General features: G+C 41.3%; 2 protein-coding genes across 4 annotated transcripts; one reads left to right on the top strand and one right to left on the bottom strand.

Annotated features, from left to right (window-relative positions):
* Window positions 1-319: 319 nt before the first annotated feature.
* On the bottom strand, window positions 320-12,220 carry antxr1b (ANTXR cell adhesion molecule 1b). The gene is made up of 18 exons (XM_029515134.1): window positions 11,876-12,220; window positions 9,279-9,350; window positions 9,119-9,190; window positions 8,920-9,001; window positions 8,764-8,797; window positions 8,412-8,491; window positions 7,828-7,896; window positions 7,634-7,714; window positions 7,453-7,513; window positions 7,227-7,325; window positions 6,090-6,159; window positions 5,746-5,824; window positions 5,511-5,606; window positions 5,365-5,406; window positions 4,926-5,018; window positions 3,091-3,255; window positions 2,251-2,331; window positions 320-1,524 (listed from the first exon to the last, which is right to left on the bottom strand). The coding sequence occupies exons 1-18, from the start codon at window positions 12,052-12,054 to the stop codon at window positions 1,147-1,149; spliced, it is 1,833 nt and encodes a 610-aa protein (XP_029370994.1). The 5' UTR covers window positions 12,055-12,220; the 3' UTR covers window positions 320-1,146.
* A 1,385-nt stretch (window positions 12,221-13,605) lies between these two features.
* LOC115051627 (bone morphogenetic protein 1-like) lies at window positions 13,606-24,782 on the top strand. 3 transcript variants are annotated; one of them, XM_029515133.1, is made up of 20 exons: window positions 13,606-13,771; window positions 15,925-16,035; window positions 16,185-16,325; window positions 16,468-16,585; window positions 17,201-17,379; window positions 17,494-17,599; window positions 18,695-18,819; window positions 19,041-19,156; window positions 19,675-19,777; window positions 19,912-20,028; window positions 20,127-20,272; window positions 20,363-20,558; window positions 20,663-20,788; window positions 21,530-21,690; window positions 21,848-22,028; window positions 22,706-22,831; window positions 23,133-23,260; window positions 23,346-23,559; window positions 23,769-24,019; window positions 24,108-24,782. In XM_029515133.1, the coding sequence occupies exons 1-20, from the start codon at window positions 13,642-13,644 to the stop codon at window positions 24,240-24,242; spliced, it is 2,910 nt and encodes a 969-aa protein (XP_029370993.1). In that variant the 5' UTR covers window positions 13,606-13,641; the 3' UTR covers window positions 24,243-24,782. The 3 variants fall into 3 exon arrangements, with proteins under 3 accessions (XP_029370993.1, XP_029370991.1, XP_029370992.1); XM_029515131.1 differs by having other exon boundaries at window positions 16,176-16,325; XM_029515132.1 differs by having other exon boundaries at window positions 15,925-16,053.
* The last annotated feature ends 413 nt before the right edge of the window (window positions 24,783-25,195 follow it).

Genomic DNA, 25,195 nt, shown 5'->3' with positions numbered 1-25,195 from the left:
TAATCAGTGATGCCTCGCATGGCCTCTGCCAGCAGTCCATGTTACACATAAAGTTAATGCTTTATTGGCCAGTTTGGCCGTTACATTATGTACTTATTATTATTTACTTAAAACGTCAGCCAGCGGTTCCTTTTCGTTACCAGAGGCTAGATAAACATCTTCAGAGTACCTGGGATGCTGCCGATTCTCTATATCTGAAAGTCAGAGCAGTCAGGCTGGGCCAGGAATAGCTAGTTTTCAATGCAAAATGCTCTTGTTAATCATTTTTCGACAATATGTTCAAGCTCATAGAAATGTTAAAATTTTATTTTACTCTTAGAAAAAAATTTACTGCATTTGACAACTGGTCAAGTATAGCTCTGATTGGAACGGAAATTTGACATTTTTGTAAATTTGTTTATTGACTTGCTTTCAAAAGTTAGATAAAATCATTCCCACTGTCATTTGTGCATTATAAATGTGAAGCTAGCTTCGTTAGTTAGGCTAGCATAAGAAATGTACCTATTACATTTTTTGTAAAAAAAAAAAAAAAAGAAAAAGAAAAAAAAAGCTATATAAACACTTGCCGCATTCGTGAGAAGCAGGCTTCAAATATATTCATATTCTATACATATAATTTGTGATTTAATTAATATTACTTCACAATATATACATTTTTAAAGGCAGCACTTGCCAAACACACTTTCATGTATAAAACACATGACACAGATGCTGAGTCTCTGGATTGTCTGCGGTTTAAACTTGTGATGGCTGTTTGTCACTGTGCAAAGCAGTGAAATATTAGTTTACATCAATAAGTCCAATTCATTGAGGGCCAAGGCTAAAACTCAGGTTTATACAACTGATTAGCAGTTATTCTTGACCACTTAGTCTGGTTTGGCTTTAGGAAGAAGTGACTGACTAAACTGCTTAGCTACAATAGCATTTAATAGCCAAAGCTGAGCGTGTTACGCTAAATATTCACTTTGTAGACTTGAAACCAAGTCAAAGTTCATGGCACTTATTGCGTGAGCTTTGTGTTGAGGTGCTGAGTCAAGAGTTACATTGGAAGGTAACTCTTTCTCTGTCTCTGTTGTGTAAATGTCTTTTTCAGTTTCCAATCCCGAGCTAGGATCCTGTTCCTCAGCTTCTTCTTCATCATCATCATCAGTGGTTCTCGTGATTGGGACGTGGAGGAGGACGCGACGGCGGAGGCGCTCTAAAAGGAGGTGGCCCCTGAGGTGGAGGCGGAAGAGAACCAGTTGGAGACGGGGGCGCAGAGACAGGGGTCATGCTGGCTGGTGGCAGGGCTCTGTTTGGAGGTGGCGTATACATGTGAGGGGATGAGGAGGATGGCGGAGGCGTGGACGGCAGAGGTGGAAGCGTAGAAGTTGGCGAGGGGGGTAAATTCAACTGGTTGCTACCCTCTGATGGACGACGCTGGTAAGTGTGGGGCAAAGTGTAGATGGGTGTGGATGGGTGGTTGTAGATGGGGTAGCGAGGAGAGGGGTAGGATTTGCTTCGGGTGAAGTTTATGCACCTGCCCTGTTGTGAAGAAAAACAGATTGGTTCAGTAAAAAGAAGAATCACTGGTGATTGTGGAGGCTTTTCCCTTTATGGACTGTACAATGCAAATCTTAAAGTCGGTCCCTAAGAAGAGAAGAAACTGCACTGTATTCAGTGATGATTTCCTAAATCTACTTCTGCTGATGCAGCATTTGGCAGATTCCAAGGGGTAAAGCTTTCAACAGACAGAAAGCGGAAATTCCTCTGTTAGTGAGTATCTTGGAAGAAAACAGCATTCCTACCAGCCCAGCCGCACTGACGCTGGGAGCTGGAGGAGACAGGCAGCATCTATGCTTAATGACAAATCCAGACAAGACTGCTCCTCCAGACAATGCTGCAGTTGTTTTGTGCCTTCGCCGACTCACTTTGCCACTTAAGGGTTCCCTTTGAAGTCACTATGTGAGAGATTTCAGGCAGACTTATTTTTGAAGTGTTTATTCCAAGGACTAGCTGCAACTAATATTATGCAGATAAGATTACTTGTTTAGTTGATACTGGGCCGGAGGCCTTTGGTCCAAGCTTCTCTTATCTGTAATTTGAACTTAAACTTTGGTGAATTCTTAAATATCTGCCTGCCAAAAGTTGACATAGTATGTCCGCATTCTTTTAATATCTTTGCTTGGAATGCTTGCGCACTTATCTGAAAACTGTGAAAAGCTAATGTTGATTTAATGGAAATCAGCCTTGATCGGAGGATTGTCTCACCTTGTCTCCAGGATGAGGCCTCATCACGGACACTCTGTCATAACCTTTCCTCAGGAATACACACAGAGCATCCAGCTTGCCCTGTTGAAAGATCCATAGTTGTTATATCAGTGATCTCTGATAACAACCACCAAGATCGATATCATTTGTGTGTACGAGCCAACAGTCATTTAAAAAAAAAAGAGAAAGCTACATGAAGTCTGTTTATTTTTGGCTCTGTTTGATTATATCTGCTCTATTTGCTGCTCCAGATGTGTCTCTTTGATTCTTGCATAGGCAGCTTTATATGGAAGAGAGACTGATAAATAAAGAATGTATTTTGTGAGAAATAACACTCGCTCAATAGATTCCATATTCAGAGGTTAGATGAGTTCATGTCTGGTTCTCATTACTATCCATTCAGTCTACTAATATACAAGAAGACACATTTTATTAACTATTTCCTGGTAACAAATCATTCCCAGCAACACATACAAAGTATAAATTTAGGTTATGGCAGATAGAGCCATTGTAAGAAAGAGGTCATTATGTCAGAAGTAGTTTTTAAACATCTGGAATCAAAGTGTATATTGCGAACAGTATGTTCACAATATGTGATCTGTATTCAATCACAGGACTTTGAGGACTCTGAGGACTTTGAAAAGATTTAGGTGTCAAAAGACAGTGGATAGGAATTTGAGAGCCACATGAGAAGAATCTTTTAAATAAGCAAAATATCAGCAGAGATCTGGTCACAAACTAAGAAGTAAAATAAAGTCAAAGAATCAAGTACATAAAATTTCTTTAAATTTAAAAAAAAAAAAAAAAAGCAAAACAAAACAGAGGGATAGCTTTGAGCACCTTGATCGGCGAGTACCACTTCTGGGGGCGGAGAGATTTGTGCATGTTGTAATAAGGCCTCGGTGGAGGATAATCAAACTCCTGCGCAGGCATCACAACTCGAGCATTTTTAGCTTTTTCCAGTTTAGCGCCTTCTTCAGTCGAGCCTTTATCTCCCCAACGGACCTGAACAAAGACAAAGGTTAAAAAAAAAGAAAAAAAAGTAAAAATAGGTTAAATCATGGCTGATGAATTGATACTTCCTGATTAGCATTCAAGACAAACCTCTCAGATGTACTTTGCATTTATCACATTGGTAAAAGTTAGCACGCAGGTATCCTGAACATGATGGTGAACATGGTCTATGTGCATGTTAGCCTTGCCATTATTTATTTAACTACTAGGACTACTCACTGTTAGCAACGCAAGACATCTACTTGGTATGTAAAACATGACATCTGGTTAAGCTATAACCATGATGTTTATATCGAATTCAATTGAATTCAATTAAACCAAGTTGAGAGCCAAGAATAAAAAAGAATTTGGCTCCTCTTTTGGAAGTGAGCTAAACCTCTGAGAGCGTATACATTTACATACCTCACAGTTTTACAACCTCAACAAGAGACTCACTGTCGCAGGCGATCAATTGCAAAGAATGGCTAAAAATCACTGTAAGTAGTTTTCCATTTTCTTTTTTTGGTTTTGTTTTTGTACCCCAAAAATTACATCAAGGTATAGAGAGCTACTAAACAGCCAAATGTCAAGAACAATTGGCGCATTGGGAGTGAAACCAGCGGTGTCAAAGCAACCTTGGAAGATCATTATTCAAACGCATACTCCCGCAGCTGCCGCAGACAAGCCATGAGGATTTTAACTTGGCAGAGAGAGCACTTAAATTAAGCTTTGCATATTTTCCACAGCTCTCTTTGGAAGGGGTGCAACTTGAAGACAAAGTCACTGCTGGTCTCTGCAGATTTACTCTAGAAGTCTGTGAAAGACTTCACACTGAGAGGGCCACTTCTGTCTCCTTGACCTTCATTTGCTTAGACGACATACACATCTGGTCAATGTTGAGCTGAAGACACGTCAGTGTCCTTTCTGTTGTTCATTTCTCTCAGGTATCATGTCGCAGGGGACCCAGTTGTCAGTCTGAACTGCGTCACTCTAAAAAGAAATCTTGAATTACAACTGCACTGTTGTTTCCTCTTCCCTCTGATCATACTTTGCTTTTCCCATGCACAGCAGCTAAATCCAAATCTTTTGGGAATGGCACTTTCATTTTGCCTGAATCCTGCCTGACTGCAGACAACCAAACATATTTGCCTGTTGTGTAACCACCACCACCAGTGAATCATTCATTCACATGATTTGGCTACTAACAAAATGCTCATGTTGGCCTCTGGGCCTTCAAACTTTACAGTTTACTGGCCATATGGCTTCATCTTAACTCTGTCCGGCATGGAACAAGGCACAACAACAGAGTGACTCTGCTGTTTCCAGTGTGGACCTGCATACTCATCTGTTTTAGGGAATGAGTCGCTTCCTGCTGCCCTTTGTATTCTACCGTTGTGATTGATCTCTCTCATAACAAAACATGCTGCGTCGCACATTCAAGTTTGCCACGTGTGTTATGTGTGTCAGCTGTCAATTTAATCACCTTAATATTTACAAAGGTAATTTTGTTGCAGTATTGGAGCGGTCTGAGTTCATGGATCAGTGTTGATCTAATCTAATGAAACACCAGCCTGGTAAACAAAAACAATAGCATGTGTTTATTGACACTTAAATTTCTACACACAATCAGCAGTGCTGGGTAATAATGCTATATATTATATAAACACTTTTATTAGCGTTACCTCCATTCTCTTGATGCCTCCGACTCCACGGCCTCCGTAGTACGATGCGTCCACAGTGGGCCACTTCTTTTTGGGAAAACCATCCTCATCATCCTAAAGAAGAAGGTATTCATTTTGAAAGAGTAAATAGATAGTTGAGCTTAGTTAAAAGCTGAGTTGCGGTGTTTGATTAGAAACCAAAACAGGAAATTTACTCATAGAATTTCTGACTAATCTAATATCTGTGTCATTCATATTCACATTCATCCAGAAAGTCGGAAAGTTATTTCCTGAGCACAAAAGGACAAAATTATTGTTTATTTTTTCTTTGGTGCATGTTTATATGATGATAAACAGGCAGTCATCATTCTGAGGAATTAATAAGGATTATATATAACACAAGAATTCAACTTTTTTCAATTTTGTCATTCCAAGGCGAAGAAAAAATAAAGCCACTTACAGAGATGTCGTCTATCACTGGAGGAGATGGCTCATGAACTACCTTTAAACAAGAAAAAGAAAGATTATCTGCACATCTCAAAGGACAGTGTGCCATTACAAACATTTGCCCTTGACTGTTCTCCACTGTAAAAATGGTTGACATACCACAGTGCAGCACAGAGGCCAAAACCACCACAGAAGAAGAATGGTGAGCAGGAGCAGCAGGATGAGCAGGGCGATGGCCACAAAGGTCCCATCAGACTGGAGGGGAAAAGAGACATGGCCACCGTGAGTGGAAATCATTCAGCTGTCCATCAGGTAACTTTAATATTGCCTTTGCTTGCTCTAAATCAAGTGTCATTTCAGTTTTAATCCCTTCCTTGTATTATTTTGTACGTACACAAACGACTGCAGTTATTGTGACAGAGCTAGAGATGAAGCTCAGGCCGTTGTTCATGCTGACATGGAGAGTTGCCGACCTGATGAAAGAATAAGAGAGTAAATACGAGCACTGATGTCTTTCTGATGCCGAGCAGGTTGACTGCCAGCTTCAGCGTGCCTCTAACTCAGACTTAGATTCTCATTAGAAATAGTTTCCACTCAACATGAAAAGCCTGCACAAAAAAGAAAAAGATACCTAATTGAAGTTACTATTTTAGTAGATGGTTTTTGATTCAATCTCTTTGCGGTCATTAAATATGACCCAGACAACCCTGTCAGTGAGCAGTCATGATAATCCCTTACGTTCCCTCTTTCTCCAGAACAGGAGCTGGGCACAGAAGGTAGGTATCTCTCACCACCAAAGGCCTTTTCACTGTGGAAAAATATGAATTTGGCACAATAAATAGGATGTAAATTACAAGATAAGCCACTATCAGTGGTGAAAGACAAAGTACAGTGATGTAAAGGAAACATTTATGTAGTTAAGTTGCTACTTCTTGAAACTAAAAAAAAAAAAAGAATCCTCAAGAATCCTCAAAATACACACACACACACACACACACACATATATATATATATATATATATATATATATATATATATATATATATATATATATATATATATATAAATTCCCACACTTCCTTTCCTTATGGAAAATGAAGCAAATCAGGGAAGGTTGTGGTTTATTTGCCCTGGCTGAGTGAGTGTCTAGTGTGCGCAAAGACACTGCTCGTCCCTGATGAGATCCACATTCCCCTACAGACATCTGAGAAGCTTTGAGTGTTGTACCAGCTGATTCAATTCAGATGCAGATGTTGATGATGATTTTTTTGAGGAGAGGGATTTAATCCAGGATCCAGGAAAAGCTGCCTTTTCACCCATGTCCAGCATGTATGGCCAAAATAAATTTAGTATAATGATGTAAATGCAACGTGGTCCTGCAGCTATTTTTGGATTTACACACCTACACAGTGAGGTACTGTGCAGGACGGGGGCGGGTGATAAATGGTTAGTCCCGAGGGTCTTCCTCCCGTTCTCCTGGTGCCTTTGACTCTAATAATTTAAATAATCCCAGCATTACTTTGGACTTCGCCAGGCTAGATGTTCTCTTTGTGCTAAGTGGCTCCTCTCATATAACTCTAAGCAGCAAATAATGTATTTACCAATTATAGAAACATTATCAGCAATCCAAAGTCATGTGATGAGTGAAAGTCCAATATTCTGCTACTACTTCTGAGGGAAATATCTGATTCTTTATCTGTGAAATGTTCCATTGAATGTCATGAACTGTGTCTCTCTTCCCCAGAAACACAGACAACAGTAAAACCTAAACAGTGACCTCAAACGTGTTAAAATCCTCCGTCAATGATTCTATCAGTTGCCAATTTGTTTCTAATGTATGAAAATGTTAATGAAAACCTTTCAGTAAGTACTTACTCAGAGTAACCGTGTCGTTGATGCGGAAGCTGCAGAGAACTTTCTGTACATCTCGAGCGTGAAGGAAACCATTTCCTCTGACCACAACCTGGAAGGATTCTGGAGTCGGATTGAAATAACCATTCAGTTTAGTTTTTTTCCTGGTAGGAGCTTTTGTGATAATATGACCTTCCCCAGACTTCTTCCGGTCAAATGTAATACGTGTCTGAGAAGCTTTGAATTGTACCTCCTTCACAGATGCTGGACGGCTCGACAGCCAGGATCTCGATGCATGATCGTTTCAGGATCTGAAAGGCAAAATAGTAATTATAAGATCTGAAATAAAAGGTCATTCAAATTTGTGTTTACTTAGTGAAGAATGTGAATCTTTCTGCGACATTTGAGAGTCATTATTGTGTGTTTTGTACCGAGTCAATGACCCCCTGAAGTGCCTCAAATCCATCATTCACAGGGAAAACATGGTCCTGACTGTCAGCTATTGTTGAAAGCTGTGAAGAAAAGCGACTCAGTGATCAATTATGTGTCCAGTGGTTTGTTTCATTGATTGATTAATCCATTTCTTCAGTGCTTTACAGGCCTAATGATGAACTGATTGGTTTACCTGGGTTTCATTGAAGTCTTTTACTCCCACACAGTAAACAGTAGCACCCAGTTGGCGTGCCCTGCTGGCCTGGATCAAAGCAAGACATCAAACCAACAACTGAGCTGCAGTTCATTCTCATTTCTATCATTAGAGACAGGAAAGTCTTGCTGCGCTGCTCTTTGGACTGAAACTGAAGTGACCTGAAAGGCCTCACGTTGGTTAATACTGAGATGGTATCAAAGCTGTTAGCCCATTAGTTAAATGAACTGTACATTTGAGATTCCACAACAAAACAATCACCACTGTCAGCCTAAACACCCACACGGTCTGGTTAAAGATTGGGGGTGTGTATCTGAAATTGCTAATATTTTTACTCAATCCCTGAGAAAACAATCAGTTAATCAGAAAAAATGCAGAGCCTCTCTGATTTCCTCACAGACCTGTTGCGGCTCAAACTCCAGAGAGAAACCTGAGACGGTCTTCATTTTTATTAGAATTTCATAAACACATTCAAATATATTGAAACTGACTCCTTAATTGTGCTGCCAAAGTACTTTCATTTTTCTACAAGACCCACTGAGTTTTACCGTCGCCTCTCTCACCTCTCTTTGTGCCAAGTCAAATTGATTTTCTCTCAGTTCTCCATCTGTCAGGGCGATGATGACACTGGCTGTCCGGTAACCTGAAAGCCAGAGCCAGAGCAGATTAAAAATAAAAAATAAAAATAAAAAACGAACAATGAGATCATTTTTTAAATTGTATTTTAAAAGTCAGAATCAAAGTGAACCAACTGCACAAAATATTTTCAACATAATTGCCATGTGATGGAAGGAGCAGCTGTATTTTTGTTGTTGTTTCTCTCTTTATTTGATGACTGCACCATATGCTCAAATAAGCTTTTGATGACAAGATTTCACCATGATTAACTGCTAAAAAGGAAAATGGTCCACTCACCATCTCCTGTCCCATAGTATATTTGCTCACTGGCCTGAAAGAAAGGATTTCAGGCGTCAGTGGCTATAAATTTAAATGAGCCTCATTTAAAATATTTCAGTGCCATAGAGCTGAACAAATAGGATCAGTTTCCCATCAGCTCCACGGCTGACTTACTCTTTGAAAACCTCTGTGCATGTAGGTGTCTCCGCCTGGCTGCACCATGCGTAGCTGCTCCAGTCCGGCTCGAATCAACTCTCTGATCAACCAATTCCACAGAATAAGGATTTTCATTGAAATGTAATGATATAGAACATAGATTAGACCCAAACTGCAGTAACTGGTGGACATTTGAGTGAGGCTGTGTGCGTGCCACCTGTCTTCTGTTAGTGCCATTAGAGTCCTTCCTTCTGTTGAAAACACAATAAAAGACATCCGCAGCTGAGGGCTGGAAAACAGAAGAGATGACTGTCATATTTTACCTTTGTGTTATTTTCTCTCTCTCTTTAAGCATGACTGTTTCTGTGAAGACCAACCTGATAAACTTGTGTGCCAGATGGTCAACAAAGTAATATATCTCATTCCAGTAATGTTGTACGCTGCCAGACCTGAGAGGAAGTGCCAAGGGATAACAATTACTTATTTTGTTTTTCTAAAATATTCACACCATCACACCGTTGCGATCCTCCACAAGCTCCAGTTTAAATCCTCTTTCAGCTCCCTTTTTTCGACTTTCATCGACTCCTACAAGATACAATGAACACATATACAAGCGTTGAATTTGAATTTCACATGTAGTTTATGCTGTAAAATCACTTAAAAACTTACTCCTGACAATTTCTTTCTATCCCATAAACCGAAGATTGCAAGAAACAGATTCAAGAAACAAATTATAGCTACATATAACCAAAATTATCCAACACAGTAGGACACATGGCAGTTACGTCAGCTGAAAAACGAAGCGAAGAAAGGAAATCTTAACCTAATCTTAATCTAACTAGGACCTGATCATTTCTTTTGTATTTTTGCCTGAAGTTGTACATTTTTTTTAGATTAATTTACATTATTGAAAGTAATCAATTTATTCTTACCTCTAACAAAATAAAACACAAAAATATCTGAGTCTGATCAATGGTAGATTTAAATTTTTTAAGTCACAAGGGAAGTTTGTCTTTAACTTTATTTATTGTGCGTTTTAGCTATTTTTGGCCAGCGAATTAGGCTCAAATACAAATGCAGTGAGGGAGTCTGTAACCATAATTGTACAAAAGTGCTCAATGAGAACAATTACACTTTATGGGTTGTAAAAAAGGTAACCAGATAGACTGAAAAGCAAAAGAACTACCATCTGCGGTCAAATATGCATTCATTCTCAGTTTTGAAGTTCCACAGTTGTTCTCCATACTGGTATTGTTAATAATACTGTTCATATAATACAGCAGCTCCTCTACATAGCCATCATACTGAAAATCAGCATAGAAGACCAGTGTGGTTTTGCCTTTGTGTTTCTCTGTGAATGCTGATGCTTAATATTTCCACTCGTTGTCATGTGACTTCCTAGCCCATTTTTATTGCCAAACAGTGAGTGAAGTGCCACGTCAGTCTCTCAGCAGGGTTTAGCATGATATCAGGTACTCGTCTTGCAGCAGGTGGAGATAAAACAAAACAATCAACAGAAGAATGCAGCGTTTGAAAGGGAAGGCAGAAATTACAGGGGGATACGTGGCAAATATGCACAAACACAACAGTCTCTTGTCGTGCTGCACTGCCTCTTTTCCTCTGCCTTGCTTATGTTTTCATTTATCCTGTGATGTGACTCCCAGTGCAGAGACAGCCAAAAAACTTCTTTGGAACATCTGGCTCTAATGGAGAAAGGGTTCTGCAGAGCGAGCTGATGCTGGGACTCTATGTGGGCTGCGTGTGTCTGTGAAGTGTGGCCACAGTCTGACAACAGCAATCCCTGCAGTGCACTTTGTCATCAAAATTAATGCACATGCATAAACACACTGCAAATGAATATGTGGTCATGTAAACACTTTCTCAAATCTCACAACTTTACGTCACTAAAACAATGACTAAGTTGAATGCAAAGAGCAACTGGAGTGGGGTTTATTTTCTCAAACACGCGAGTGGCTCTGTTGAAAGTCAGTTTACAAAACTGCAGGATGACTATATGACCTGGCAAAGAAAACAAAACTACACCGCATTGACGCATTACTTGATATGACGTTCAGGGTTTCAGAACAGCTTGATGACAGCATAATGGTCAGTGAAAATCAGCTCTGATGTCAGCCCTCAGAGAACCCTCGAGTCACTTGAAATTTGCTTCTGTGTGTGTTCAATCAAATCAAACAGTGCCAGAAACAGAGATTTAATTGGTAACACTTTTGAAAATGAATTGAGCCTTGAGTCAGTTTTTTTCATTATATTTCCATCTTATTCAAGAAATGATCAGTTTTTTAATATCTCTGGGTTTCAAACTGTTGATGAGACCAGACAACACCTATGTCAATGCCACCTTAGACTCTAGTATGGCCTTTTTTTGCTATTTTCTGATGATTAAAGCCAAATCACAAATCAATTATTCTACTAAAAACAATCAGGCGTTTAATCAATCATGAAAATAATCATTAAATGTAGTCATACTCTGTTGCAAAAAGTATTACTCATCTGTTTCAGGAATTGGGTAATAATCTACATTTAAAATGTTGAGGTAGATATGAACGGCATTGATAGAATCAGATATAAGTGCTGCAAACTCACAAGCTACTTCACCATGTTATTCGAAACAGGGAGAGCTTGACAGCAAATGCTTCATAAGAAATATTTTTCTAACTGGGTCGACTTGAGTAGACACTCACTTACTCTGAGACACTCACTGAGGAATCTCTTTGTCCCACAGAGCCCAGAAAGTTTAGCTCAAGGCTAACACTGAACGCTTATCATCAATTGCCAATAAATATTGTGAGTCATTAGGCAGTAGCAAATTCAAGCATGTAGTAGCTCACCAGTGACCCTCGAGAACATGAATGATGTTTGCACCTGCAGATTAGTTTCAAAAAGGATCTCAGCCTCTCAAATGACTCATGCACCAAACATGTTAAACTCTCCTCTGCACAGGAGTAGCACTCACTTGTCCAAAACAAAATAAAGGTCAAATCCTCCATAGCAGGACGACCCTGCCTCCCTCTTGCCATGGACCTGTCCTGCGCTGCCGGCCACCAGGACCACCACCAGCATGCCCAGCTCCAGACCGAGCAGGGCCCGCCTGCACCAGCACTGGGACATCACCCCAAAGTTGAGAGAAAGCATCCACTGAACCACAGAAGGTCAACATAAATACTCTCCTGCTGGAGTTCTCCCTCACAGCACTATGCCGCAGCGAGCCATGCTGGTCTCCGAGGCATGAAGTGCTCCTCTCTGGATCAGTGTCCCATCTCCTCAGCAGCAGATGTGTTCTGGCAGAGGAGGAGTGAAGCTGCTGGCCAGGATGGAGTCCTCAGCTTTCTAAAACTTAATCATTTTAGCACACCGCGCCGTGACTTCACAGAGTGAAACAGAACTCGCTTTAGTATGTGATTTACTTTTTCTTCTATGAATGACCACACAGTACTTTGGATAGTTTTTAGGGTTTTGTTTTTTTTTTTTTCATTCACTTTTTTGGCAGGTTTGCTAAACTCTAGACCAAGCCCATGAGTGCCACTTAGTGGTAAACACATGTATAATGCAATTCATTACACTCCAACATGCAATTGGTATCCAGTTGATCTTCGTTTAAATCATCATTTTACTTTGCCGTACTGGTATGAAATGGAGGAATGATATCACTCTTAATTTAACTTCAAATGAGAGGACCTTGAAGGCGAGGTATAGCTTGACCTTGACCTATACCTTGAAGTTTATGGTCGATCAGAAGTAGGGCCCTAATACATACCCCCCCCCCACACCCCAAATACCTCACAGTGCTGCACTGCCAAGGTATAGGTGCTTAGTTAGCTGGGCCTTGCCTCATTTCAGAGGTGCTAATGTTTGTTTTACATCTCGTCCCTCTGTTTACAGTCTTGTTGCTGAACTAGCTGCATGTTGGTAGTTTCATATTTCAGTGACAGATATAAGATGCTGGACAGTATTTAGAGATGTAAAGGCTTCATCAGACTTTTGGAGACGGGAAGTAAATTGGGTTAATCCCAAAGCAAGCGTGGCTGTCACTGTGAGAAACCAAGCAAACTGAAATGAACTGACTACTTTGTCATCTCACCCCAAAAAAATCTGATGGGACCAAGAATTTGACTCCTCACATCCACAAAATTCATCCTTTTTTCTGTAAAACAGTTGTGTGAAACTGGACCAGCACCACCTGAAGGCTGAACTGTGAGGTGTGTGTCTGCGTGGGGGGCAAACCCAACAGCCAGCAGGTGGTGTCAAGATTCAACACCTGCAGAGAAGGGCTGGGAACAAGCTGCAGTAAGTAAAGGAGTAAGAGCTGCCCTATTTAGATTATCTCTCATCGTTTCAGTGGGTTGTTGTAACGTAAACACGGACGCTCCAGTCAGTTGTAGCTGTATGAGCGGCTTTTCTCGCCGTAATATCTTCTGGCGGTTTAGTTCACGATCCTCATTAGTCCAGCAAAAGTTAAAGCAAACAGTTGAAATGAAAAGATGAAAACTTGTAGCTTGTGTGTGTGTGTGTGGGGGGGGGGGGGGTCTGGCTCCAGGTGGAGGACCTCTGTGCTTTGTTGTGAAGTGCGGCAGCTCTGCTCTTTCCTGTGTGTGTGAATCAACAGCAGCAGCATGGAGACGTGAGAAAACAGCGCACAGTTTATGAGTTCAGGAGCTTTCCTGCGTCCCGTTGTCCTCCTTCCATCACCAGTTCAACCATCCACACATCTGAGCAGAAGTGATGGCGACTCTTGGCGTTTTGCTGCTGCTCAGCGGTCTGTGCGTCTCTCTGGCGGCTGACTGGGAGTTTGTGGACTCTAATTTAAGTCACCTCGTTGATGTAATCGACTACAAGGATCCTTGTAAAGCTGGTAAAGTACATTTGACCTCTTCTGATAATTCATTAATCTTTGAATGTAGTTGATGATGCTGATGTGGAGATTGTTTACATTCAAAATATAAGGCTTGATTTTTATTCAATAGCTGTATTGACATAAAGCAGCTTTACTGCACAATGAAAATCCACCCATCATCTTTAACAGGCCTGTGTTTTATTCTTTTAACTTTCATTTGATTCAAACATTTTTAGCAGCAAAATTAACAAAATGAAGTTGCCATAAGTGAATTTAAAGTGTGAGCAGGCAATAATGAGTCTGACAACAAGCAGTGTAAATTGATGATTTCACTCTGTGGGGCAGAGACCTGATGATTCAGTTTCAGATGACGGCAGATCAGACAGAAGCAGAGTTTTAACAAACTGACACGATGCACTGCAGCTACTGAACTACTGCGCAATGTTTTTCTGCAAAATCACCATTTCGCAGCTCCTAATGTCTTTACATGTGACTCTGTTTAATAAGCAAAATGTGTATTGTTGCCTTGGCTTGGACAGATCACCCTCATTAAATTCTTTGATTATTCATTTTTAAGTTGTAAGCAGTAGTGAAATAAGTAACTCACACAATAAAATAAAGCACATTGGCCTGACTCATTCTTGAGCAGTGAAATGTAGTTAAAATATTGAATCACATTTTATGCACTGATTGTATCTAAATTGTTTTTCTCAAAGTAGCTTCTAACATCAACTTTCAAATAAATGCAGAGGAGTAGAAAGTGGAATATTTATCTCTGAAATGCAGTTTATAACTGTAAAGCCACTTAAAATAAAAGTAGCCATTTGTGAGTCTATTATACTCAAGAAAATTACTTCAGTTTGTGTCATAGTTGAGTTTGTACTGGTAGTTTGAAGTAAATTAAATATATGTACAGTATATGTGTATAATTGCTTTCAAATATTAATGATCTAAAGAAAACATTCAGTAAAAACACCATCCTAATATTCAGGTTCTAACAAAGAAATCCTGCTTTTAGAAAGCCGACTGTAAAATACCTGGCAGGAATCTGACAGTGCCTCTGATGTCTCACTTCCTAACAGCTTTCTCATGTGAAAACTTTTCTTCCATCATCTAACATAGTAAACAGTTAATTTGGTTATTAGGGGCCCCCAGCTGGTTGGAGTTCCTTTTTCACTTCTGACTTCTGAAACTTGCAAAACACACCGTTCTTCTTCTCTGAGGCAGTTGCCTGGAAACTAGAGGTCATTGAGGCCATGCCAGCGCCGTCTGTGGCCGGACGCCAGTGAAATCCCTGAGCTCTTGCTTCAGGGCATGGGGTGCACACTGCAGGGGTGACAGTCATTTACAGTCACCCTTTGCATGAGTGAATTCACTTCAAAGGCCGACACAGGGCCCGCTATGTCTTTTCATTTGGACTTTCAAAGGCTGTTACATGGCACAGCTAAATTAGGTATTTAATGGGTAAGACTCCAGTGAGCTGTTCAGCTTAACTGGTCCTATACAAGGTTTTGATTTGTGCCCAGATGCGTGTTTTGAATGATGGAAAAAAAATGTCCACCTCATTGGGAGGAGGAGAGGATGTTTTGGAACAAGACACACTTAAAAATACACATTAAAAGAGATCAAATGAGCTATTGAGATTCTCATGTCTCATAAAAGATGCATTGATTTTATTTCAGTCAGGAAGAAGCAACGACTCTGGTCCAGTTTTCTGTCATGTTCAGTCATCCCTGCCTGTGGAATGCTGTGTATATTCAAGTCTGTATTTTTACAGTTACACATTTCTTTGCAATCTTCTTATTTACTGCTGATATCTTACCGTCTTTTTCTCCTGATTCTGCTGCCGAGGTCGATAAATACACTATACTTGGTTCGCAGACATCATCTGTAGCTCCAGTGACAGTAATGCTGCTTTGTATGTTGCTACGTTGTGTGTAGCTGTTAAGCAGCCCAGTATGACACAGTCCTGTGAAACATCCAGATCTGTGTACTTCACAAGTATTTTCTGATTAGAGAGGAGAAAATGTCATTTATGCAGTATAGTGAGATGTGTTGGTCTTATGTGTTGTTGCAGATTTACAGTATAGGGCAGCTTATTGCTTTATTTTAACACAAATTTCAGCTTCATACTTATACCGTTCCTCTGTGTGTTCATTTGTCTGCCCCAGCTGCTTTTATGGGAGACATTGCTCTGGATGAAGATGACCTCCGCATGTTTGAAGAGGCCCAAAGCGCTGATGACCACAAGCACGCCGTCCAGACCAACCAAACAGACTCAGGTTTCAAAGCAAGAATGAGTCAGTTAATATGTGAATATTCTGACTGGCTGTTTCTCTTTTAAATACAATAAACTCCTCTTTGTCATGAAGCTAAATGAAGGGATGATCGTCAATACAGATTTCCCTTTGACTTGTTGCAGTTAACAGAGCTGCTGCCAATGAGAGTGCAAGGAGTGGAAGGACTGTGGACAAACAGAGTCTCCATCGTCTGAGGAGAGCAGCCACCTCCAGACCTGAGCGAGTGTGGCCGGATGGCATCATACCTTATGTGATCAGTGGCAATTTTAGTGGTGAGTGAAAACAATAAATCCTTCAACAGTTCTTGTTGTCAGCAGGTTTTCAGCTGCACTTTGCAGCCACCGAATGCTTGTTGCTATGTGTGCTTTTCACATCATGAACCTGTCACACTCCAAAGTCAGAGTTTCCTTTCAGGCAGTCAACGAGCTATTTTCCGTCAGGCGATGCGACACTGGGAGAAACACACTTGTGTCACATTCACAGAGAGGACGACTGAAGAAAGCTACATTATTTTCACTTACCGGTCATGTGGGTGAGTTTGGAACCTGTTAACAATAATTAAAAAGACAAATGGAAGACTAAATAAAGATGTGCATATGCACACACACATTATACAGGGTTAGGGTTAATGGATAAGATATCTTTGTGTATGAAAAAGGTGCCAGTTACAAAATGCAGATCATCCATGGTTTTGTTTTTTCAGCTTGTTACTGTTGACTCACTCTCATTGGCGGCATTTGCAGCTGGTAGTTTTTTGGAGCTATTAAAAAAAATCTAATAATCCTGCTCCTTGGCACAGTATAGCAAGCAAGATATAAAAAGCCAATGTGTTGGTTAGAAAAAAACATAAATGTAAAAGTTAAAAGATCCACTGGGTGGAAAGAAAATCAGCTTTAAATGAACAATAATGTTTTGTCTGTGCTCGAAGATGTTTGAATGGTCTTGCAGTTTGTTCTGCTAATGTTGCAGCCCCACAACTGTCAAGACAGAACTGTAGGAAAATTACCTCCAAGACTCTGAAACTTGAACTCTAATAACCTGCAATCAGAACTGATTTTTAGTGAGGGACTTTAAACTAAGCAGCAGAGTCAGGGCTTGTTCTGAAGCTGCAGCAGGACGTGCAGCTGAACACTTTTGCCCCCTGCAGGTGTTGCTCCTATGTGGGGAGGAGGGGTGGCGGCCCTCAGGCCATCTCCATTGGGAAGAACTGTGACAAGTTCGGCATCGTGGTCCATGAACTCGGCCATGTGATTGGCTTCTGGCATGAACACACGCGCCCGGACCGTGATGAGCATGTAAGCATCATCAGAGACAACATTCAGCCAGGTACTGTTACTGCATGTGTGCTAAGAAGAATAAGTGTGACTGGATGTGTCTGCTCACTGACCCTCCAGACGTTTTTCCTTGCATATGGTCCAGTGACTGTCTGTATGTGAATAGGACAGGAGTATAACTTCTTGAAGATGGAGCCAGGCGAGGTTGACTCTCTTGGGGAAGTGTACGACTTTGGCAGCATCATGCATTATGCAAGGAATACTTTTTCCAGGTTGGTATGAGATGCTTTGTTACCTTTCGCTATTCCAAAGTTTGGCTTTGTGTAAATGAGACTGCAAGATTTCGCCATTTTTCATTTCCATGCATTCCTGAGAATGAGTGCTTTATTTTTAGCTCCACGCTCACATTAAGAGGCCATTAAATAGCTTTCCGGGGCAATTACTGGAAAAATGCCTTGCTCAAGAGCCTCATTACTAAGCACTGCTGTTTCACTTTGTCCACCCCTCCTGTGTGTTAGAGCACACAGTACAGCTGCCTGTGTCTCTAACGTGTCTGTTTTGGCCACTCCCACTACTTCTGACATCTTTAATCTGAGATTTAAAAATTTCTATTTGAAATGATAAACGTTGGGACTTGTTTGGTTTTTAATGCAGTGCTCAGTCATTTGGAGAAGCCAACATGAATGAACCAGAATGTGTGAAAATCTCCGTTACTAATATCATGCTGCATTATCACTGGGACGATGACACTGACCCCCTGTTCGTCTCTTTATTCGGCTCTGCTAAACAGGCTCCATAGGACCTCGGGGATTTGTGTTTTATTGTCACAGAAATGGTTTCACACTAGTCTTCTTTTCATTTCTGCCTCGTGCATGTTGTTGCCCTGTTGCTTTTCTCTGGGCTTTGGTGTTTTTACCTCCATCACTGCTCTGCTAGTCCAGGTCATGGAGGCAAGCCAAGCTAAATAAAGGCCTGGCAGTTCAGGCTTTGTTGAACAATTTGGGCTGGAGTGGCCTTTTTCTCTGGCATTCAGGAGTGGGCTCCACTGAGCCGGCTGGCACCGGCAAAAGACCTCATTCGTAGCACTCTGTTTGCACATGCCTGTCATTCATGAGTGCATCGCTATGGGAACTGAGCAAGAGCGAGCTCCAAACCCAATGAGCGATTATCAGAATCAATAAAGTATCAAGGTGCAGAACAGGAGTTGGATCTGGAAAATAAACTGTACTGTTGACGGTGAAATCCCCATTCTCCTCTGCAACAGTGTAGTTAGAAGGTGTTGTTACTTAGCAGGCGTTTCTGTGCTGAGATCCTTTCATCTTGTCCGAAAAACAAAATGCTCAACTTTAATGATTTGTCTGAATCAGAGGAATCTTCTTGGACACAATCTTACCCCGATATGATGTCAATGGAGCCAGGCCGCCTATTGGACAGAGGACCAGGCTAAGCAAAGGGGACATTGCACAAGCTCGCAAGCTCTACAAATGTGCAAGTAAGATGCGTTGGATGTATAGAAACATCATGTAGCATTTCATAGATTAAAATTAAATCATACTTTGACTTTTACGCTTTAGTAGTGATCAAAATCAATTTGATTTACAACTGAATATTTGCGACCTAAATCTTCTTTATGTATAACATACATAAACAAACTCTGTTTTTCAGCCTGACATTTCTCATGTTATCTCCCTGCTGGTTGTGTTGTTGTGACAGAGTGTGGGGACAACCTACAGGACAGCACTGGAAACTTCTCTTCTCCTGGTTTCCCAAACGGCTACTCAGCATACGCTCACTGTGTGTGGAGGATTTCCGTCACTCCAGGAGAGAAGGTGAATGATGGCTCTGATGAAGTCAAAGCGTTACTTCAGTAAAAATACAGACTGACCAAAAGTGCTGTAAGAATAACTAAATTCCTTCATATTGTCTGAATCATATAGTTAACCTACGATAACTGATCGAACTAGGCCATTAGCATAAAAGTCCAAAGGAGAAGCACCATGAGGAAGGAAATATAACCCACCGATCACACAGTGCACTACATTCACTGTGAGTAAAGTTAATTTGAAATTTATTGTAACAATGGAAGACTGATTTTAATCATATCCATATCCTCCGGGCGCATAGTAAACATATAATTTTACAGATTGTTTCCTTTCTTAAACCTTTTTTAGATGTATAACGGTGCACACTGCAGACATATAACACTGGTAAATATAAATAAAGTAAAAACTGCTTTTTGAAGCAGAAAAAGATTTGAGGCTCATTCAGTGTTGCTTGTAAAGAACATTTCTTTATGCCGTAGTTGTTTACTTGTCGACAAAACCTCTGCCCGCTTTGTCTCTCACAGATTGTGCTGAATTTTACCTTCATGGACCTCTTCAGGAGTCACCTGTGTTGGTATGACCATGTGGAGGTCCGGGATGGGTTCTGGAGAAAATCTCCACTGAAAGGTTCAAATTCTTGATTAACAATCGACCCACTTTTTGCTCTGCGTGTCAAGCAGAAACCTGAAAATTCACCGTCTTCAGTGCTGTCCAGTACTCCCTGACAGATGATGTCATTACTCCCTGCTGTCCACCGGCAGGCCGTTTTTGTGGTGACTCACTTCCAGAGCCGATCATCTCAACTGGTAGTCAACTGTGGATTGAATTCAGAAGCAGCAGCAGCTGGGTGGGCAAAGGCTTTTCAGCTGTTTATGAAGGTACGTCCTCACTTCATGTGAATCAGCAGCTATTTGCTGTTGGTTTTCCTCCAGTCGAAACAAAGTGCCACTGATCTGAATTATCACCTATCGTGCAGCCATCTGTGGAGGAGAACTGAAGCGGGACAGTGCCCAGATCCAGTCTCCCAACTACCCGGACGACTACCACTCTGATAAAGAGTGTGTGTGGAAGATCACAGTAGCAGAGGGCTTCACGGTTGGCCTCACGTTCCAGTCATTTGAGGTTACATTGCCTTTATTGTCTCTGGTCAAACAAGATTGAGGCTCTTGCCAATGTCTTTTGTTCACTTTGCTGTCCTCGATTTGGCGGCAGATTGAGAGACACGACAGCTGTGCCTATGACTATGTGGAGGTGAGAGATGGCGGCTCAGAGAGCAGCCCGCTGCTCGGCCATTTCTGTGGCTACGACAAGCCAGACGACATCAAGACCAGCTCCAACCAGCTCTTCCTGAAGTTTGTATCTGATGGCTCAGTCAACAAAGCAGGGTTTGCAGCCAACTTTTTTAAAGGTAGACAAAGGTTGTTTTTGTGGTCTGTGATGTGAACAAATGGTAGATTATGCCTTTGTTTTTGCGCAGAAGGCCTATTCAGATTCATATTTTTTGTTCACCAGAGATGGACGAGTGCTCCAAACCTGACAAAGGCCACTGCGAGCAGCGCTGTCTGAACACGCTGGGCAGCTACAGATGTGCCTGTAACCCTGGATATGAGCTGGCAGCTGACAGACGCAGCTGCGAGAGTGAGTGTAGAGCAAGACCCCACGCACTAACACAATACCTGCACCCACAATCAGCTTTCTAATGCTTCAAAGTCTGAAGGGAAGCCCAAAAGCTTGTCTCAAAATCAGTCCAAGTCTGCTGCTGCCTCCTCCTGGCAAGTACCCCTCACTACAACACACATTTTTCATTATGTCCACTTGTTGCCAATGCTGTTTTGAGAGCTCCACTTTGTCTGTTGACCAAAAGATCAGTCATTATTATTGCTTCTTGTTCCCTACGGTGTGCTCTGCTGAGGGGAGTGATTAGCTTGAATGCATTTATGCAAAATAGCAGGACTGTAAGTTTTTTACATGCACCTAATAATTCACCTGAGGTGTTTTTTCTAAAGTGAAAATAAATCTCTCTGTCTGCGAGGTATCATTACAATAAAGTAAAAGAAATATTTTGTTTGTGCCATTTTTTTTTATGTGCTGCTGGAACAAGTGTAATGATCACAGAGTTGTGTTGTCTCTTTCACACTTTTGAAGCTTAATTCTCTATTTCCTTTTTTACCACACGAGGACACTGTTCCCTCACGGCAGCGTCTCTTTCAGCTTATCACTCCTTTGTTAACAGCTTATCATTTAAAACGTCATGCTTTTCTGCAAGTAAAGCATTGAAGAGCTCACACATTCACCTACATGGGCCGTGGGATTTTTGTTTCGCAAGTGTTTTTCTTTCACACATCTAACACTAAAATCTGTGCTTCCTCCCACCAGCAGCTGCCTGTGGTGGGCTCATCACCAAGCTGAATGGCTCGTTCACCACACCCGGCTGGCCCAAAGAATACCCACCCAACAAGAACTGCGTGTGGCAGCTGGTGGCACCCGTTCAATATCGCATCACACTGGTGTTCGACGTGTTTGAGACCGAAGGGAATGATGTAAGTGCGACCTGCTTTTTCTGTTGTTTGCAGGTAACATGTCATCGTCTTTCTAGAGAGGTGTTATTTGAAAATTTGATAAAACAATGACAATTTGACAATCCAGTTCTTCTTTTGTCCCTGGTAGTAAGTAAAACCTTCTATTGTTTACCACAAGGTGTGTAAATATGATTATGTGGAGGTGCGCAGTGGGTTGAGCTCAGACTCAAAGCTTCATGGGAAGTTTTGTGGTGCGGAGAAGCCCGAGGTCATCACTTCCCAACGCAACAACATGAGGATTGAGTTCAAGTCAGACAATACCGTGTCCAAAAGGGGCTTCAAGGCCCACTTCTTCTCAGGTAAGAGTTAAATCTGTAAGAAGGGTTGAGGGAGGGTTATGTAACAGAGTAGTAAGAAGGACAAAAACAATGCAGGCAGCTTTCCCTGCTTTCACTTTCTGCCACAAGGAGGGAAAGAGTTATGAAGCTTAGACTGAAATCTGCAAATTTTAAAAGCTTGGAAACAGTCCATTATCTACAAAATCCAAAATCTACACTGTATTTCACTCTGCCAACTTTGTGGAAAACATTTGCTTTACCATAAGGTTAATGTCAATAATGATGATGATGTAGATGTAGATGATGTGATTGAACTTGAGGGCAGACTTGACACTGCAGCGACGAGATGGACCAACCAGGCTAGTCAGTTGTTACGCTAACTCCAGTAGAAGAAAACAGGTGACAGATATAGAAGCTGAAAGAGGAGGTAGCCAGAAGGATGGTGCTGAAATCAGTTTTGTCTAGACTGGTAAGTAAACATTAGCTGCTTCAAAGTTGAATCTAACTTTTTTTTGTTGTGGGAACAGGAAATGCTGACCTGGGGAATTCCCTAAACATGCTTTGCTGATATTATGTGATACAGAGCGTTCAGTTACCAAACACAGCCTTAACCTTAACCTAAAATCTGAGCTCAATATGTTCTGCAAGTTCTCTGCAGCCTGTTGAGCTCTAACACAAAACAACTTACATGCCAACAGATATAGATGAGTGCTCCAAAGACAACGGAGGATGCCAGCACGAGTGTGTGAACACCTTTGGAAGCTACAGCTGTCAGTGTCGCAGCGGCTTCACGCTGCATGACAATAAGCACGACTGCAAAGAAGGTACAGTGTGTGTCTCCGCTGTCTCTCGTCACCTTAGTTAAGTCAGCTCATCCAGCTTTTCGTCCAGTCCTGTGGGAGTCACCTCATAAAAGCTGGATCAGCTGGGGCTCGGTCTGAGGCCATAGACCACAGACCTCACTGCAGAAGACTGTCACAGGAACCTACATCAAAGTTTTGGAGTTTGGAAAACTTTGCGATAAATGTTACAGTTCATGGTTTTTATGCTTCTTTCCAGGAATATCCCAGAGGAAGTGATATAAGCACTCATTGTTTTGTTCTGATATGTTGTGTTTCTCTCCAGCTGGCTGTGATTATGTTGTACACAGTGTGTCAGGCATCATTAGCAGCCCCAACTGGCCTGACAGGTATCCCAGCAAAAAGGCCTGCACCTGGTCTCTGTCCACAACCGCAGGCCATCGAATCAAACTGGTACACAATGAAATATTGCGTAGTTTATTTAAAACCAATGAGAAACTTAGGATCATCACTCATAGCTTCTAAAAACGACTTTCAGGTGATCAATGAGATCGACATGGAGGCTCATCTGGAGTGTGCTTACGACCATCTGGAGATTTACGACGGCCGTGACGTCCGTGCACAGAGCCTGGGACGCTTCTGTGGCACCAAAAAGCCTTCTGCAGTCACTTCTAGTGGCAATAAAATGTTCCTACGATTTTTCTCAGACAACTCCGTGCAGAAAAGAGGATTTGAGGTTTCATACAGATCAGGTGGGCAAAGCAGCTGTGAGGTTACTGTTACTGTTCAGAAAAAGTGTGGCAGCGTATTAAAATGGTTCTTTGGAGAAGAAATACAATAGTACATGTGACATTTTAACTATGGGTTTGCTTTCCATTTTGTTTAGAAAGAGCAGCATTCTTTCCTCACTTTTATGAGTTCCTCTTTTTGACCCCTCTAATTTGTGGTTGTGAATTCCCAGAATGTGGAGGGAGCCTTAAGGCCGAGGTCAAGACAAAAGATCTGTATTCTCATGCACAGTTTGGAGATAACAACTACCCTGGTGGCTCTGACTGTCAGTGGGTGGTCACTGCTGAAAAGGGTTACGGAGTGGAGATCATCTTCCAAGTGTTTGAGATTGAGGAGGAGGCCGACTGTGGGTATGATTATGTGGAGCTGTACGATGGTGCTGACATCAAGTCTCCGAGGCTGGGACGATACTGTGGATCAGGGGTGAGGCTAAAAAACTTCAGCCCTGTGTGCTAAAATGAAGCTGAAACAAACCTTTGCACCAAAATATGTCTCTGCACCTTTTCCTCAGGCTCCGGAGGAGGTCTACTCGGCCGGAGACGCCATCGTTTTAAGGTTTCACTCGGATGACAGCATCAATAAAAAAGGCTTTCATGTCCACTACACAAGCACAAAGTTCCAGGACACGTTACACGCAAGCAAGTGACTCTTTTAATCCGACTCCAAGCCGAAAAAAAACTTTGCCCCTAACATCTGGCTGTACGCATTCGGAGCGTGAGGAGCAAAAACAGCAACACACATGCTTTACATTCACTTCTGCTAGACAGAGTAGAGCCATGACATCTCTACTCTTCCTCATTATGTAGTTGCATAGGCTGAAAAGTGAAGACTAGTTTGAAGTGATTCTTTTGAGTAAATTCAGTCACACCACTTGTAATTAGTTGATTACCTCATAACACTGTGCTAAGATATGAAATGTATATAATGTGATATAATTTGCTGTGTTTTTTTTTTTTTATCACTTTTTTACTGTCTGAGGTTGAACCATCACTTTATATGAATTTAATGCACTTTGTTGTATTATATCACAAATGCATGTAATAATAATTATGGAAGACATTTTTAACATGAAGGCTCAAGTTCGTGTGGTTTTGTTTGTTTGTTTGTTCATTTGTTTTAAGTTCTTTGCAGTTCATTAACTTTCCCTCACACCCGTTTTAAGTTGCATTGCTGCTTTTTCCCCTCACTGATGTTACACACAGCAGGAAATCACAATGAAGAGAGAAATTATCACACAATACATTCAAAATCTTTTCCTGCTGCATGTTTGAAGCACATTAACTCAGAACGTCTTATGTTGCTGCTGTGATGTAGAAACTCCACGGTCAGTCAGTGTGCAATGACATAGCTCTCACAATCTCACGGACTGGTGGTGGGTGATCAAGGGAACAACTTTAAAAGTCTGCTTTTCATCCGCCTATTTAAGCTGTGGCTGTGGCTCTTCCTTGCAACCAAACAAAGTTTTGTTTACATTCAGCTTTCACTCAACAATCTATCTCATCTTAGACTGACGAAGCCATGCAGCATACCACTCTTTAAAAACAATTGTAAACATTCAAAATGAGGCATTGTTTACATCCATGTTTACTAGATCAGAGG

Source organism: Echeneis naucrates, chromosome 12 (genome assembly GCF_900963305.1).
Source record: "Echeneis naucrates chromosome 12, fEcheNa1.1, whole genome shotgun sequence".
Classification (NCBI taxonomy): Eukaryota; Metazoa; Chordata; class Actinopteri; order Carangiformes; family Echeneidae; genus Echeneis; species Echeneis naucrates.
This window is presented reverse-complemented; position numbering and strand designations above follow the sequence as displayed.

Coding starts and splice junctions, on each gene's coding strand:
- antxr1b (XM_029515134.1), bottom strand. CDS start 12,054: ATGCTTTCTCTCAACTTTGGGGTGATGTCCCAGTGCTGGTGCAGGCGG. Junction 7,326..7,452: donor GTCCAGCATCTGTGAAGGAG/GTACAATTCAAA, acceptor ATCCGACTCCAG/AATCCTTCCAGGTTGTGGTC. Junction 6,160..7,226: donor CAACGACACGGTTACTCTGA/GTAAGTACTTAC, acceptor ATTTTTCCACAG/TGAAAAGGCCTTTGGTGGTG.
- LOC115051627 (XM_029515132.1), top strand. CDS start 13,642: ATGGCGACTCTTGGCGTTTTGCTGCTGCTCAGCGGTCTGTGCGTCTCT. Junction 13,772..15,924: donor CAAGGATCCTTGTAAAGCTG/GTAAAGTACATT, acceptor TGTCTGCCCCAG/CTGCTTTTATGGGAGACATT. Junction 17,600..18,694: donor GCAAGGAATACTTTTTCCAG/GTTGGTATGAGA, acceptor TGTCTGAATCAG/AGGAATCTTCTTGGACACAA.